General features: G+C 41.2%; 1 protein-coding gene across 1 annotated transcript in view; it reads right to left on the bottom strand.

The window, feature by feature from the left end:
- ADAMTSL1 (ADAMTS like 1) overlaps window positions 1-17,462 on the bottom strand; it is a 431,341-nt gene that overhangs the window by 281,658 nt on the left and 132,221 nt on the right. The window contains exon 5 of the mRNA XM_021715583.1: window positions 3,503-3,629. Within this exon, the coding sequence (XP_021571258.1) occupies window positions 3,503-3,629 (127 nt within the window). The remainder of the gene's footprint in view (window positions 1-3,502; window positions 3,630-17,462) is intronic.

Below are 17,462 nucleotides of genomic sequence, written 5' to 3'. Positions count from 1 at the left end.
AAGAATGCTTTGAGTATGCTTGGAAAATGCATAATACAGGGGAAGTCAATAAAAAGCCAGTGAGAAAGTGAGCATTTAAATTTCAAGAACCAAAAGCAGGCAACATCAGCTGTATTTGACTCTTTTTGTTGGGCTGGGGAAGTCGAGAAGTGACCAGGAAAACATGGAAGGACTGAATGCTACCAGTGGACAGTCTTCTTTAAAACAAGTGGGAAGAGTGCCTTGATCTTGCTCTGCTTCCATTGTCTGTATTTGTAGTGGGCAACTGCAATGTCTTTTAATAAAAAGATGGTTTAAAAACAATTCACCAGCAAATGGCAGCCAATTGATAAATTTCTCCTACTTCTCTTTTTCCTGCTGGCACTTTCCACCATGATCTTTCTCCACCTTCTTGTTTTTTTTCTGAGGCTTGACAACATATAGGGGGAAGAAAACTTGGATATACGTTCAGAAAGAAAATGAGTTCAATGTGGGGAATCCAACACTAGACATTCGAGAAAAGCATGTGGCTGCTTATGGTACCTTTTGGCATAACACAGGGGAAGGATCTGGCAGGACTCCTCCAGGAGTGGAGAACTGTTTACCTGACCAGTACACCGGGTCCCACAGAGCAGCCTAATCCTCCCTGCCAGTGGGTCGCCACACAGTCTGTAAATACGGGATGGAAGATTCTTCCGCGGGGGAGGCAGTTTGCTCAGCATCTGCTATAGATTGTGGTGAGGTGTGTGCAGATGCCGGGCTTTATTGATACAAATCATTTTGTCATGAGGCATCATCAGTGCTAAGGTAAACGAATCAATTGCATTTTGTCATTACGTATAATCATCAGGCTGTGTGTTATATAATTTATCCACTGTGGGTCTTGAATAGAGCACTTTTCATTGAGGTATTTATGTGCAGACCTGGAGATGACATATGGCTCTCAATTTACTTCAGTTTGTTGCTTCTGAGCTTCTCCTCCTTTGTTCCAGTCATTCAGGCCCCAGATGTCACCAATCTCCCCCAAAAGGGGGTAAGAGGAATGTTCCGGCTCCCCTAGGAACGAACGGAAAAGGATCTCCACCATTAAAAACGTGCTCTCAGGTCGGGCATGGTGGCTCATGCCTATAATCCCAGCACTTTGGGGGATGAGAGGATTGCCTGAGTCTGCAGGTTCGAGACCAGCCTGAGAAACTTGACAAGATCTCATCTCTACAATAAATCAAAAAATTAGCCAGGCATGGTGGCGTACGCCTGTAGTCCCAATTACTTGGAGGGCTGAGGTGAAAGGATCACCTAAGCCCAGCAGGTCGAGGCTGCGGTGACCAAGCGTGTGCCCCTGCACTCCAGGCTGGGAAACAGAGTGAGACTTCGACTCAAAAAAAAAAAAAAAGAAAAAAGAAAAAAAGTGCTCTCGGCTCTCAGAAGTCACTGCATGTTAGTTACTGCACAAAGGCTTGGCATCACCTTTTGTGCCTTATAGTAATTTCTAGATTTCTAGATAATGAACACTGATTCAACTATGTGACCAAAATAATTAGAAAGATTTTAAAGAGTTCTCTAGGAGTGATCTTTTAAATGTAACTTCTTTCAAATATCCAATTGTGCTTTCAGAGATTTACAAAGAATTATGCCTCTACCCATTTCTAGTTTCCATCCTCCAACTTAAACATGTTTTATCTTATAGAAGAAGCTACCAACACACATGACCAAAGAAAAAAATCTCTCCTGAATGTATTATATCAATGTCTAAGTTACCTCATTCTTCACCTTATCTGAGAGTCTTTTAAATTTTTATTTTTTGCAGAATCACATTTTTCATTGCCTCCAGGGACGTTAGAATGTGAAGAGTTGCCTAAACTGGCACCTCCAATTTTTCATGTGCTTAGAAGGCTCCAGTCTTTCTTCCTGCCCCCTTTTCTTCCCTCAAGCCTAGTCCTCTGGCAAGCTGCCTCTTCATGACTTCTCTGAAGAGTTTTCCTCTGCATACCCGGGCAACCGCCTCTACCTTTCTTTGTGAACTGTAAGTCCATTTAAAGCCACAACCCCCTCTCCCATATGTCAACTGTTTTTCTCCAGCTCGTCAACAAGTAAAGAGAACAAAACCACACTCAGTAAAGATATTCACTCTCATTTCCCAAACCGGGGAGACATGTGGAAAGTGATATTCAATCAAGGATCTACAGAAGAATTCTGGATAATAGCAAAATCTGGAGACAACATGCCAAGTGAGGTCAAAATAATTCTAAAAATGTATGTCCTTGAGTACAAGGGCTGTCTTATTTCTATCTGCATCTGCTGCAGTGCCTAGAGTGGTGATTATCACAGAGGACAGTGTATTATAAAATGACCCAGATTAGGCAGGGCGTGGTGGCTCATGCCTATAATCCCGGCACTTTGGGAGGCAGAGGCGAGAGGATTGCCTGAACCCAGGGTTTGAGACCAGCCTTGGCAACTTGGCAAGACCTCGTCTCAACCATAAATCAAAAAATTAGCCACACCACTACTCGGAAGGCTGAGGTGGAAGGATCGCCTGAGCCCAGCAGATCGAGGCTGTAGTGACCACACTCCAGCCTGGGCAACAGAGTGAGACTCCAACTAAAAAAAAAAAAAATCCAGATTAATGACACCATTGTTGGCTTAGGTATCATGAGAACTTATGCCACCCACCCTGGCAGAATTCACTTACGCAGACATCGGAGGTCTCTTCCCTGGGTCCATTTGTCTGCTTTACAAATGTCCCATCACAGAGACTGCCAGCAGGACCATGAGACCTTCCAGAGGAACAAGTAAGTAGTAGGTTCTGCAGTCAGACTCTAAGTGCAAATCTTGGCTCTATTACTTGATAGCTGTGTGACTCAGAACAAGTCTCATAATCTGGCTCAGCCTCTGTTATCCCATCCAGAACATGGGGATTCACAGCACCTTGCTCATGAGGTTGTTATAAAGATCAGATGAGATGATCATGTGACGTTCCCATCAAACACGTACATGTATATTAAGCACACCGTTTTTGGCTACTATTGACAAAGGTCAATAAAAGCCTTCTCCTCATCACTGCCCTATATTAATTCTAAAAGGACCTGTGTCAGGGCTGACCCAAACCCACTCTATAAATGAAGACCATGTGATTTCACAGAACTTTTGCAGATCCTCCCACTCTGCCTGCTCTGTTCCAGCAGGTACATCAGACTACAAAGCAGGCAGAAGCTGGAATGCAGTTCGTCCTCATGCTGGGCAGCAAAGCTCACGTCTGAATGGAGAGCATCTCTAGACCTGTCTCCAATTCACGCCTGCTGAGCTTCAGAGGGAAAGGTTCCCTCCTTGGGATTGCAACTGGTGACCTGACTTGTCCTACCTAAGCGTATCCACGGCAGGAACGTGAGGCTTTCCACAACATTTTAAAGTTCGTTTTCATTTTGGTGGAGGTGTTATTCTCTGGCTGCTGAGGGAGCCAGAGCTGAGCCAGGGGAGGATAACAAGTCAACAAGTCCAAAGATTGCCTCATCTCTGGACGTCTTACATTTGGTTGCGGAGAGCTGGGATTTATACTGCCCTCGGACCAGCCGGCAGGTGGACCCATCTCCGTTGCAGACCCCACAGTTATCTTCCTTGGCGGTGCTTCCCAGCTGGTGGTCGCAGCCAACAATCTAACAAGAAAGAGAAATGTGTAATTCAACTGGGCACCTATCAGTGGAAGAATCCATTGTGAGGCCAATCACCACCAAATAACCCTCCCTTCATCCTCAAGGAGCTAAAACATACTTCCCATGAAGAGAACTGAATTGAACTCAAATTTGGACCAAGCTAAGAATGAAAAAAATGTAGCACAGGTAAAGATGTTTTCCCATAGTTCAAGAATACAAATGGAAAGAAGGGTAAAAGAGAAAATGAGAGCGAATTAGGGTGGGCAGGGGGCAGGGTAGGGAAGGATGGGGAAAAGGGGAAGGAGAGAAGGGGATCCTGAATTATTGATGCTATAGAACCTCACTTCAAAAACATCTTATTCTCAATAATTACGACTCACTCAAATGATAAAAAACACAACCACGAGGTCACGGTAGCAGGCAATATTTTATAAATCATCTCCATATTCCATATGACCCTTGGATATAAGCTGCATAAGTATGGAGACTTTATATGTTGGGTTCATTGCTGAATTCCAAGCAACGAGAACAGTACTTGGTAAACTGGAAGCCCTGAAAAAAATATTTGCGGAATGATAATGAAAATACTCCCTTTCCTAGCTCATACTCCCGCTCAGACAAGAGAAAGGAAATTAGCTAACAGAAACAAGTTCAGTACACATGTGTGCATGCAGGAAGGGCTGGCATGAAGGGCAGTGGAGATGTTCAATCCTGGGACCCTGCTATTGACCTTGCCCTGTCCTGTGCCAGGCGCAATACAAATGTCTCATTAGTTCTCAAAACAGCCATGTAAGATATACCCATGTTATAGTTGAGGCCATGAATCTTGCCTAAGATCACTTAGTTGACAAGCAGCCAAGTTCTAAATATTTCTCACAAAACATTTCTCGCAAAAATACGTCTGAAGACTAAGGATTGCCTTAGTGGGGCTGAATCCTTTGAGAAAGCATGGCAGTTTCAATGTAGGTGGCATTCAGTGAAGTATTGATTCTACTTCTGTTGCTATTGTTTGGGACAAAAAAAGTGATGGGTTTAATCTCACGAGATCCTCAGCTATGTCAAACAACAACCTGGGCAGTGGGCATGGGAATTGACAGCCCAGGCACCTCTAGTCTCACTGGATTTACTCTGTAATGTTTTACTCTCCAAATCAGGCTTAACAAAAGGACAAGCTTTTAATAAAGTATGTAGGCAATCTCACTGATATCTTTCCTCTTTCCTTCCTAATATTTGAGAGTTAAAAAACTCAAATTCAAACAATACCAGGTTGTACGTCTTATAGTTCTACTTAGAGCAAATACCAAAGACTTACTCTACTCCCAAACTATTTCAGTTTCTGTCTTTGACAAAATGCAGTGAGAACAGTTCATGACAATTGAAGGGGCTTATCTTCACAAAGTACCCCAAATTAGTCCTGCCTTCCAAAAATCTGGTGGCTAATATGACCTTTATTTGAAGGTTTCTTTCTTTTTAAAAAAATCTCTTTTATTAACAATTGCAAACATATGTTTGGGAAAAGATTTAAAACATATCATCATTTAGTATTGTATTAGATATGTACTCTATTTTAAAAACGTAGACATGTATATGTGTTCGTTAAAAGAAAATGAACATCTTATTTAAATAGATGACGAACAAAGCAACTCCTTCAACAATTGTACATCTTTCCAAATGCAAAGATATCAGGAAAGCATAGTGCTGACTTCTAAAGTGAGGAGCAGAGGTGGGTTGGCACCACTCCTCTAAGTTCAGTCTGGCCAAGTAGCAGTTCTGCTCAATCTGTTCAGAGTCTGCAGTGAGGCCACTTCAGACTGCAACTGAGTTTCATCTGTGCAAAGTCAAGCATCTGCTGGCTTGAGACTTCTTTGATGTGTTTTTGTGTAATGCAGAACAATTATTTTTAAAAAGATACCTGCACATGCATGTTTATTCTGCATTGTTCACAATAGCAAAAACACGGAACCAACCATGCTGTCCAACCAAAGAGGACTGGATAAAAAAAAAAAAATTCCATATACATTATGGAATATTACGCAGTCATAAAGAAGGACAAAATTATGAACTTACAGCAACTTGGATGGGCTTAGAGTCTATAATACTGAGTGACCTATCACAGAAACAAAGGACTGAGGATCCCATGTTCTCACTCATACGTAGACCTTGAACAATTATTGTAATACTATAAGAAAAGGATTGGCAGTAGTGAGGAACTGCCAGGGGGTGGGGAGAGAGTAGTGGGAAACTGCCAGGGGCGGGGACACACCTCATCAACAAGGGTACTAGCATAATGAACATTTGTATACCTAACCCTGAATTATATCCCACGTCTTTAAAATAAAAAATTACAACCCCCCCCAAAAACCCAAATTTTATCTGTAGATGGGCTCACACATGGGCTAATCAATTGTTTTCACTCTTACATTCTGAGTACAGTGTGAAATGGAATAACAGAAGTGCCTTATTTATAAAATAATTTATTCAATTGCTTAAGCAATATTTATTGAGGAACTGCTATGGACCAGGCACTGTGCTAGAAGCAAAATGTTAGAGTGAATTTAAGTATCTATGGGCCTATCCTCATGAGACTTCCAGTAGAGTGGAGGAGGTAGATGGTCCTCAAATCGTCACATACAATAAGTGTGAAATGAAAATCTTGACAGAAGTTATAAAACATAGACACATGGCTCTTTGAGAGCATAAAATATGGAGAGTTTGGCCAGGCGTGGTGGCTCACGCATGTAATCCCAGCACTTTGGGGACAATCAGAGGATTGTCTGAGCCCAGGAGTTTGAAACCAGCCTAGGCAACATGGCAAGACATCTCTACGATAAATCAAAAATTTAGCCGGGCATGGTGGTGCATGCCTGTAGTCCTAACTACTTGAAGGCTGAAGTGGAAGAATTGCCTGAGCCCAGCAGGGTGAGGCTGCGGCGGCTGTGAGTGTGCCACTACACTCCAACCTGAGTGACAGTGAGATTCCGACTCCAAAAAGAAGAATTTGGTTTGGTTAGAGGGGCGAGAAAAGACTTTCCTCAGAATGAGCCTTCTGGGATGAGAAGAATCAGAGTGAACAACTGCAGGGAGGTACTGCTGTGAGGTTTACCACATCCTTTAGAAATGCCTGCACACTGCCTAATTAGAGAGGGAGCTAAAACCAAAGTTGGCCGAAATAAAAATACATCTGAAGACTGTATCGTCTGACTGCCTTAGTGGGGCTGAATCCTTTGAGAAAGCATGGCAGTTTCAACGCCAGCAGCATTCCATGAAGTATTGACTCTACTTCTGTTGCTGTTGTTTGGGACAGAAAAGTGATGGGCTTAATCTCACGAGATCCTCAGCTATGTCAAAGAACAACCTGGGCAGTGGGCATGGGAATTGACATTCCAGGCACCTCCAGTCTCACTGGATTTATTCCTCAAACTACAGGACTTTCAGGTTTCTCAAAGGATTTAAGTTTCTCTGGAAACTTTTTAATAGACTCTGATGTCTCCAATGGAGCCAGAGGAGATAATCATGAAAAGCTCTCTCTAATCCCAGAGATTTCTTATGGTTCCAAAACCATTTTAAGAAAAGAACAACTCAACTTCACAGATTCAAAGTAACAGTCCTATTAGGACTAGCTGAATAGGAGGTGACACACTTTAACTTGGCCAGATCCCCCAACTTCACGCTCTCAATGTGGGTTTATAGACCCCAGGATAGAGACCAAGTCAGTTTTAACTGGGCTTTGTAGAACTTCAGAGTTTAAAAGACAAAAATTTCCTTGACACATTGTTTCTTTTTTTTCCTTTTCTCTGTATCGATTCCTCTTTAAGATGCCAAAGTACTCTAACTCAATTATTTTTAAAATGTGGAATACTTTATCATCAGATAAAATGTTCTTATTTTGGTCCAAGTGGAAAATTGTTTGCAGTTATTTCAGGATAATCATTCTTGACATAGCTTAATCTGTTGATGTTGAATAACTGTTGGATTAATTAAAAATTAGTTAAGCTATTACTTTAGGACCTACTATCAATAACAGAAAAATAAACAGAAATACCAAAATGGGCTTAATTGGCAGGTGTAATGCAAGATTCCTTCCTTGACTCCGCACATGTTATTATTTTTGCCTGGAATACTCTCTCTCTCTTTATTCTTTATTTAGGAAACTCCTATTCATCCTTCAAATCCCAAATTAAGTGTCTCCTCCTCAAAAAAACACTGTCTAGATTTCAGAGTGAACTGTTTTATTGCTTTAAGCTTTCTCAGTCTTTTGTTCATAACTCCATGTGGCAGAGATTGCTGACTGCCATCCAATATCCATCTTCTCCTATTTTTCTCAGTAACAGACTCCCACTTTATTTGAATTAGCATTATATTAGGTCAAAACAATGCATTTCTCATTGGCCATGTGACCAAATTGTAATTTGCAACATAAAAAGGAAAGTGTCCCATGGAACTCCTGAGAAAGCTGCTTAAAAGAAGCTGACTTAACTGGGGAAGCCTCACTCTGCCCTGTGTCTTCCTGCCTCCCTGCTGGCTCCAGCAGCCATCTTGAAAATGAGAAATCTTGAGAATAGAACCCTTGCACTCAAGATGATGGAGAAGAAAGAGAGAAGGATCTTGGTTCCTGACCTACTCCTAGATTGATTGCTTCCCGACTTCTTTTTTGTGAGAGAATAAATCCGTTATGCTTTAAGCCACTATGATTTTGGGGTTTCTTTCACATACAACCAATCCAAATTGTAATATAATGTATATTGAGTTCCATCTATTAACATGTCTGTCTCCACATCACATCCTGGGCTCTGTGAGAACCTGTTTTACCAATCTTGGTATTTCTGCTACTCAGCACAATACTTGACATGTGATCTACACGATGAATGCTGGTGAATAAACAAAACACATAACACCAAACACCATTATTTGCTAATAGATCCAGTGTAGGTTACAGATATGCAACGTTACACTGCAGTCATTGACACACAAGTCTACAACAATGTGTGCACATGTGTGTGGATATATGTATGTGTGTTTGTTTGTAACTGTGTGCACTGAGAAACAGACATACCTTAAAGGACAATTACAGAGGCCAAACCTAAACCTCTGTCCTGATGCATAAACAAGAGTTCCTGTAAAGGGTTAGTATCTTTTTTGCGTGTGGATATCATTTCCCAAGTGCACCTACGTTCATTATTAACGAAGTGTCATGGAAGGCCATGTTCAGGTCACTGAGTTCCCAGATCCACCCCATTCTGGACAAAACATTAAAGTGAGATAATGACCACTCATAACTTTGGCAACTGTATGGAATTTTTTTTGCTAAGGGAGGAAAACTGAATCTTTTGGCCTAATGCAGCTTATTAGTATTCTGCTACTAGGTGTCAGCTGGTTGCACTGGTCTAACCTCATCCCCATCCAAAATGATTGCACAGTGTTGCTTATTTTGCAAAATTTTAATGTCAGGTGACATAATAAGTGAGAAGCTCCAAGAGCAATTTAGAGAAAGTCAAAAGAGCACCCTGGGACTTACCAAGATTAATGTTTTGAAGTTTAGATACCATAAGTGGGTCATCCAGTTCTACTTTTATATTTTAAATGTATGCTTGTTGCACCCTCTCTCATAGATGTATACATGGACATGCAGTCCTTTGTCTTATTTTTTAGTTAAGCACACACCTTTAACACTGCTGATTTTTCTTTATTCTTTTTTAGTACTTACTAAAGAGAGGCAGAGAATATCCTCCCCCCCCCAAAAAAAACCCCAACTAGGATCATAGCATCCAATCATCCATTCCAAATTGGCTCAGAGACTTAGCATGTTGTGCAGATTTTAGGCATCAGGCCTATAGTATGTGCTGATAGGGGTTTCTTTCTTCACTTTATAGAGCTGATAGCAAGTGAACAGGCAGAACACAAGACAAATTCTCTAGACACTGAAATACGTACAATAAAATGTCTTCACCAGGAGTCACAGGAGAAAGAAAGATCACCATGCTGATAATTTGGAGAACATAAATAAACCTAATCCATAAGCAGATAGCATGCCCCAGACTGACATTCTTAGGATGGGTTCATACTGGCCCCTTTTCAAATGGTTTCCCATAAGGACTTCAATCTACCATCAAATACTGAGCCAGTGATGTCAAGCTTTTCTTGATCCAACACCATGAGGTAAGAAACTTTTAAATCCCTCTATTTTCAGCACTGGGAAAGAAAAATATGGAAAACCGAACTCTGCAAATCTGATCACAGCCGTTCTTATTTATAATTATTTAATTCAGATACAGCTCTATGGGCATTGTGTGTTGTTACATAGCCTATCCCTCGTTTACTAATTAGGTTAATACATAGGGAAGATTGTACATTCCCAATCTCATCCTCAAAAAATTAGGTATTAACTAAGTTGCTTATGCTTAAATTTTAATAAAAATATTTATAGCATATACATATGATATAACAATAAAAATAAACACAAATGGGAAGATAGAGCAAAGAAAAAAACAAAGGTAGGAAAGATAAAGCCAGAAATGAGGGAATTACACACGATGGACACAATATACATTGGTCTTATACATTTGCTAAGTAAGGAGGTCACATATTTGGATTGGATTTAAGCTCCCTAGAAAAGAGGAAAACATGAGTAGTTGTAAGAGTCACAGAATCTACTGGATCTTTTAGCTACTCATTTCCTGTGAGTTTTTGGAAAGACAATATCATATAACAATGTATCAATAGTATCTGAACAAACAAATGTAAGAAGTTTCAAAAACGTGGCCTTTGATGAAGCCTAATGGTCAGGGAATATCAAGTAAAAGCAAATTTTAAGCCCCAAAACATCACCTAGGTATACAGCAATGTGACGGTCTGAGGTTTTACGTGGCCCCAGATCCTTTAAGATGTCGTGCTCTAGAAGCCAAATGTAATAGACTGGTGGTCACACGAGAAAACTCAACCAATTTCCCATTCCAGAGTCCGAGAAATGAATTGGCAGCCTACCTCTTAGACAATTCTATTAAGATTTGAATGATTTCAAGTAGATGATAACACCAAGGTTCAGAGAAGGTAATTTACCCAACAGCAGTCTATGAGCTATGTTTACTATTTCCAAAAGCCTAATAGAAATATATTCACCTGCAATAAAACCACATAAGGTCACCAAAACACCAACCATCTCATTATACAAATAAGCTGAATCCTGATTTTTACTGCATTTATTTTTAAATTGCAAACTCAAGTCTTTGAGTCATAAAATGGGAAAACAAATTATTACTTAATACATGCAGTGTTGAGTAGATGGAAACTTACAAAACACAAGGCCCATAGGAAAAAAGCAATAATAAAGGGCTCCTTTGTGTTAAAAAAAAATTGGAAACCACTGGTGTAGTCCTTTGTTTGTTGTTCAAATACTCCTGGGGGCGTGGGGAGTAACACTTGAAGTTGTTGATTATACTTACACCAAATCAACTGAGCACAGGGCATTATGCTGGCTGTTATGGTGCTGTGGGGAATACATATAAGTGGCAGGCATGGCCTCACTCTAGGGTGAATGGGTTTAATCAGATCATTTCCTCAACACAGGTGAGGGTAGAACGGGAGTAAGATCACTGACTAAGCCGGGCTCGGTGGCTCAACCTATAATCCCGCACTTTGGGAGGCTGAGGTGAGTGGATTGCCTGAGCGAGCCCGCGGGTTCGAGACCTGCCTGGGGAACTTGGCGAGACCTCATCTCTACAATTAAAAAAAAAAAAATCAGCCGGGAGTGGTAGCACATGCCTGTAATTCTGACTACTTGGAAGGCTGAGGCAGAAGGATCGCCGGAGCCCAGCAGGTCGAGGCTGCAGTGGCCGGGAGCAGCCACTGCACTCCAGTCTGGGTGATGGATTGAGACTACAACTCAAAAAAAAAAAAAAAAAAAGAGATCACCGACTAAAGGTCAAAGGGACATGGGTAGGGGAAGAAAGACAGAAGGGGAAGTCACTTATTGAAGGAAGGAAAAGTGAACTAGCATTTGCCAAAAACTATATTTTTAGGTGTATTACATATCTTCTCACCTCTCATAATAATCTTGACAATTAGCTGAAATTAGGTCTATTTTACAAAAATAAAACTGAACTAAGGTTCAACAACGAGCCTAAGACATGTTACTGGGAATTGGCCACCACAGCTGAATTCCAGGCTGACAAGCAGTACGATGTCATCACTGAGAGAGTCCTCTATTCTACAGTGTATCGTGTTCCCGTAGGGGCTTAGAATTGCGGGAATTATGGGGAGGAAATGGAAGAAAGGGGATGCACATACTTCCCTCACCCACACCTTGCTGTCAAAAGCAACACCTGCTTATGGCTCTTAAGTGCTGAGATTGAGCACCAGGGAAAAAAGTGAGACCTTTGTAGTCAAAGGAAATACACCTTCAAGGGGCAGAGAGTTCTTTCTTTTGCAGGAGTGATTCAATGAATTAAAAAAAAAAATAGTAAGCTGGGTGTGGGGGCTCACACCTATAATCCCAACACTTTGGGAGGCTGAGGTGAGAGGATTACCTGAGCCCACGGGTTCAAGACCAGCCTGGGCAACTTGGTAAGACCTCATCTCTACAATAAATCAAAAAATTAACTGGGCGTGATGGTGCATGCCTGTAGTTCCAGCTACTTGGAAGGATGAGGCGGAAGGATCGCCTGAGCCTAGCAGGTTGAGGCTGCGGTAGCTGTGAGCGTACTACTGCACTCCAGCCTGGGGTGACAGAGTGAGACTCTGACACACACACACACACACACACACACACACAAACACACACCATCACACACACACACAATACGGGTATATATCCATAGGCTATTATTCTAAATGGATGAAGTGCAGCTCACCTAAACTCTAATACACTACTGTGTGAAAAAAAATTACGTGAAAGCATCATCTTCCTTTCTTCCAGTTTAGATTTTCCAAAAGAATCCGTTCCACACTTGGCATTCTCACCTTTGGGGTTTATCAGTCACTGCTATGATTAGCAGATTCCCTTGTTGATTCGCAAGTCTTACAATGGCCCACAAAGTTCCACAGCTTCTGAGTTACCTCTCTGATCCCACCTCCTCTGATTCAGCTTGTTGCTCTTCAGACACACCAAAGATTTTCTTGGGATGGTCCTGGTTGTTGTCCCTGCCCGGGACGCTCTGCCTCAGACACTTCTATGGCAGCTGTCTTTGCTTGAGAAAAACATCCTTCTCAATAAGACCTTCTTTGACCAGACTGTTTGAAGCTGTATCCCTCCCCAATTCAAGTCCTTTAACCTCGTCCCATTTTTCTTTATATTTTATAATATAATATCATTTGTATGTTTATTTAATTTATTATTTTCCATAGCCTATTAAAATGTAAAACCACAAGGTCAGGAATATCTGTACATCTCATTCACTGCCCACCTAGAACAGTGCCTGGTACACAGCCAGGAACCCCAAAACATGTGTTGAATGAATGATTTAGTCTATAGGTAGTGCCACAGGCGACAGGGATACATTGTAATTCTAAAGAATTTTCCTTCTTGTCCCAAGCTAGAACATAACAGCTGCCACCATTTAAACTCTGCCACTGGTTCCAAAGACCCTAAGACAGCCTTCTGTCCAAAAGAAAAAAGATCTCCGAGGACGCATCATTTTATAGCAGTGAAATCTGAGAGTTTAATTTCCACTCGTCACTTTGCCTGCTTTGCCTCTGCTCCTTTATTCCCTACTCCAGAATTGCCTTGGGGTATAAATGCTCACTGCTTCCAAGAGAGTCCCCCTCTGACCTCTTTGCCACTGGGCACAGCACTCTGGGCTTCAGGCCCTGGCTGTGACACCCACTCTGGACCGGGAGATTCACCTTGTACTTGATCTCCTAAGTATTTGATTCTTGGCGCCTCCTAACGGACTTTGGCTTGGGCAACCTGCTGGGCTGATTCTTCCCAATACCCTGTGTGAACTTTATCCCTTTGGTTGGAGCAGAGTCAGGCTCCTTCTGCCCCTGACCTGTCTACTCCCACCAAGGGTAGAAACTTCAACGGCTGAATTCTAGAGGAGAACCTAGTCTCATAGGAGTGAGATTGTACCAGGTGCTGATGCTGAAGGGTCTTCTTTCTGACTGTGTGAACTAGAGATCTTTTTTTGTGCTCCTTGTTGGCTCGCTGGCTGTGTAGTCCTTGAGACACCAGGTGGATTTCACTGGTTCTGTGGTACTTATCGTTTTATATTATAAAGTAAATGAAAGAAAAGCGTGATATGAGACAGCAGACAGAGCAGTAAACCTATTAACTGCAAACATTTTAAAGAATTTTTCCTCCCGAGGTCAAGGATCTAAACCATTTAATGGCCTGAAAAACACCCTGAAAGGGAGAATGAGAATGAGCGAGTCTTATTTCCAACATTTATTAAAACTCTCAGGTGCTCCCAGTCTGATTTATTTTGCTCCTTTCTTATTTATTTCAGGATCTGGGCCAAATTCTTGTGTAAACTTATTGCTAAACACATCTGGACTTTTTTGCATATTGCTTTTCATTAAATTTGTTTATCTAGTAGTCTTCAGCAGAAATCCCAAGAATAACCTAGTATAGACATTTGTGCATACAGATACTAGAATTCATTCTCCGCAGATGGTCAGGGGACTTTTCTTTAACAGGCTGTCTTCTCCCTCCCCTCCTTCCAAAATTAGGGTGTCTGGAGAATGCGAAACAAAATTATACAAAGGCCTGACCTCTGGCCTTGCTTCTGTCTCTCAGACTGTGAAATACCCAAGAGGAAAAGTGTTGAATTTGGCCTCACTTCACATGGTATTAACTGTAATTCTTTGTGAATTGTGGTGACATCATGGTATACTTTGACATCACTGCTCAGACTCCCTTCTGCTGCTGGGCATACAGTATGTTTAAACACAAGAGTCCTTTGTTGAGTAGAGAGGACAGCAGCTGGTCTTCTGCCCTGGTACAAATATGGATATTACTGGAATATGTCTGTTCAGTAAGTCACCACAAAGTAGCCATTCTACCATGATGGTTGGAACTTACTTGCATGTGTAGGTCTGAAAAATTGTGCGGAAATTTATATTTAAAGAGCTCAAAATTTCAGGTTCCTAATTCAGCAAAGATACAGTCCTTAATTCAGCAAAATCCAGCAAAATCGTATGCAGGATTTGTAAAACTCTAATGTTCATGACTGAATATGTTATCTGAAGTCAATATTCCAAAAGCAGTGGTGTGCTGGCCGGATTTGTGTGTCAAGGATTAGAGATGACAGAAAAGGAAAGGTGAGGAGGTCTGAAATCCATGCCCTAAAATGATCATCTCGTTATAACTGCTCATGAATCTCCGATCTCCAAATTAGGAGGACCTGTGCCCTTCTTTGGCTCTGAAGTCTATTCCTGGTTACTTCCCCAAACATATTACTTTATATTAATGTGAAGCTTCTTTGATAGTGCTATCAGTATTTAGCTAAGAAGTCTGTCAAAGACATTCTCAGTTGATATAGTTCCTTTTTCCTACCTGGGTACTCTACTGCCATTTTTGTCTGTCCACATTGGGGTTTTTTAGTGTAAAGCCTAAAGACAATGGATCAAACGTCGAGTTTATGCAAAAATGCCATCTGTATGATAACTCTAAAGTTCTGTCCCTCGTGGCTCAAATGCACATAGAAGGCAGCAAATTTTCAGATCAACACGAGGAACTAAGAGTTGTTAATCTAAGATTTGTTTTTCCCCAGGGGAATAAGCTATAGCACAAAACATTCGGAAAGGATAGTAAATTTCTTTCATTGCAAAAACATGATTTTTACTCTGTCACAGAACAAATAGTGCCTCAGAAGTTGCTAAAATTATTTTCCCCTCTCTGGAAATGTTAAGCTTATGACCAACAAGACCATAGTGCCGTATCTCAGTTTTTTATCCACATATTCACTTCCTAGGTCACTTCTTACCCTGGAGCATGATCAAGAACGGATGTGTTGCATAGCCTTAAACCATAAAAGAGGCAGCACGACATTGTAGGGGCAGCAAACAGCTCAACCTGGATCTAATGACTTCTTACCACTTGCTTGAATATATCACACACTCTCGGTATGAGATTTGGTTCTTTCATGAGTTACAAGAGGATAATCAGAAGTATTTTATATAATTGTAAGGATTTAAGGTGATCGCTTATATAAACAGATCCAGAGCACTGCCCAGCACAGAACAACTCTGACCATATATCTTGGAATTTCTGGGACAATTCTACTTTCAAGTCTTTGATTTCATGGTCCCTATAATGATCAGACCATGTGTGCTGATTACTTTGGGGGGATAGGTAGTCATTATGCAAGCAGGAGGTATTTACTTGGTATATATGTGAAATGTGTCCAAAGCTGTAAAGGGTGCCTTAGGGCTCTGGGTACCTGTAGACTTGGGTCTGGGATCTAGAGACAGGGTCAAGTTTGCAAAAGCTCAGAACCATTTCAGCCCCTCTGGATTTGGTGACGGTAGATATGAAGTAAGATCACAACTCCTATCTTGTAGAAAAAATAAACTCTCCTTTAGGGGGCAGAGCAAATGGAGCTTCACTGGAGAAGAGTTTTTTTTTTTTTTAAGTTCTCTTCTATCCAGTTAAGGTAGCCAATGAAATAGCAGGAAGCCTGGTCGGGTCTTTGGAAAATGACTTCCAGAAGCTTTTAAGATTCTGTTAGAAATGAAAAAAACTCTCAAAGAAATCAAACATGACACAAACAAGTAGAAAAATATCCCATGCTCATGGATTGGAAGAATCAACATTGTGAAGATGTCCATCTTACCTAAGGCAATCTACAGATTTAATGCAATACCCATCAAATTACCAGCAACATTCTTCTCAGAGTTAGAAAAAACAATACAGGGATTCATATGGCAAACAATAGCCAGAACAATCCTCAGCCAAAAAAACAAACAAACAAAGCAGGTGGTATCACATTACCAGACTTCAAACTTTACTATAAAGGTGCAATAATCAAAACAGCTTGGTATTGGTACAGGAACAGGCATATAGACTGATAGAATAGAATTGAGATTCCAGAAGAAAAATCTCAATTTCTCAACCAACGCATCTTTGACAAAGCCTCCACCACCTACCATTGGGGAGAGGAGAACCTATTCAGTAAATGGTGCTGGGAAAACTGGCTGATCACATGCAGAAGACTGAAACAGAACCCCCTATCTATCCCCATACACAAAAATTAACTGTAAATGGATCAGAGACCTAAATGTAAAACCTCAAACCATAAGAACCTTAGAAAATGCAGGACACACCCTTATGGAAATTGGAACTGACATCCAATTCCTGAACAAAACCCAAAACACACGGGCCATAAGAGATAAGATAGACAAGTGGGACTTCATTAAACTGACAAGCTTCTGCAAAGCCAAAGAAACCATCAAGGGAGCAGGGAGACAGCCCACAGACTGGGAAAAAGTATTTGCCAACTCCATGTCTGACAAAGGCCTAACTAACATCTAGGATCTACAAGGAACTCAAACATGCCGAAAAGGAAAAAAAACAAACAACCCCAGTACAAAGTGGGCAAAAGATATGAGCAGACACTTTTCAAAAGAAGACATACGAGTGACCAACAGACACATGAAGAAATGTTCAACCTCACTAATCATCAGGGAGATGCAAATCAAAACCACACTGAGATACCACCTAACTCCAGTCAGAATGGCCAGTATCAATAACTCAAAAAATAACAGATGCTGGAGAGGATGTGGTGAAAAGGGAACACTTCTACACTGTTGATGGGAGTGTAAACTAGTGCAACCTCTGTGGAAAGCAGTGTGGCGATTCCTCAAAGCTCTAAATATCGACCTCCCATATGACCCTGCATCCCC

Source organism: Carlito syrichta, unplaced genomic scaffold, assembly GCF_000164805.1.
Source record: "Carlito syrichta isolate Samal-C Ts95f unplaced genomic scaffold, Tarsius_syrichta-2.0.1 Scaffold307203, whole genome shotgun sequence".
NCBI lineage: Eukaryota > Metazoa > Chordata > Mammalia > Primates > Tarsiidae > Carlito > Carlito syrichta.
This window is presented reverse-complemented; position numbering and strand designations above follow the sequence as displayed.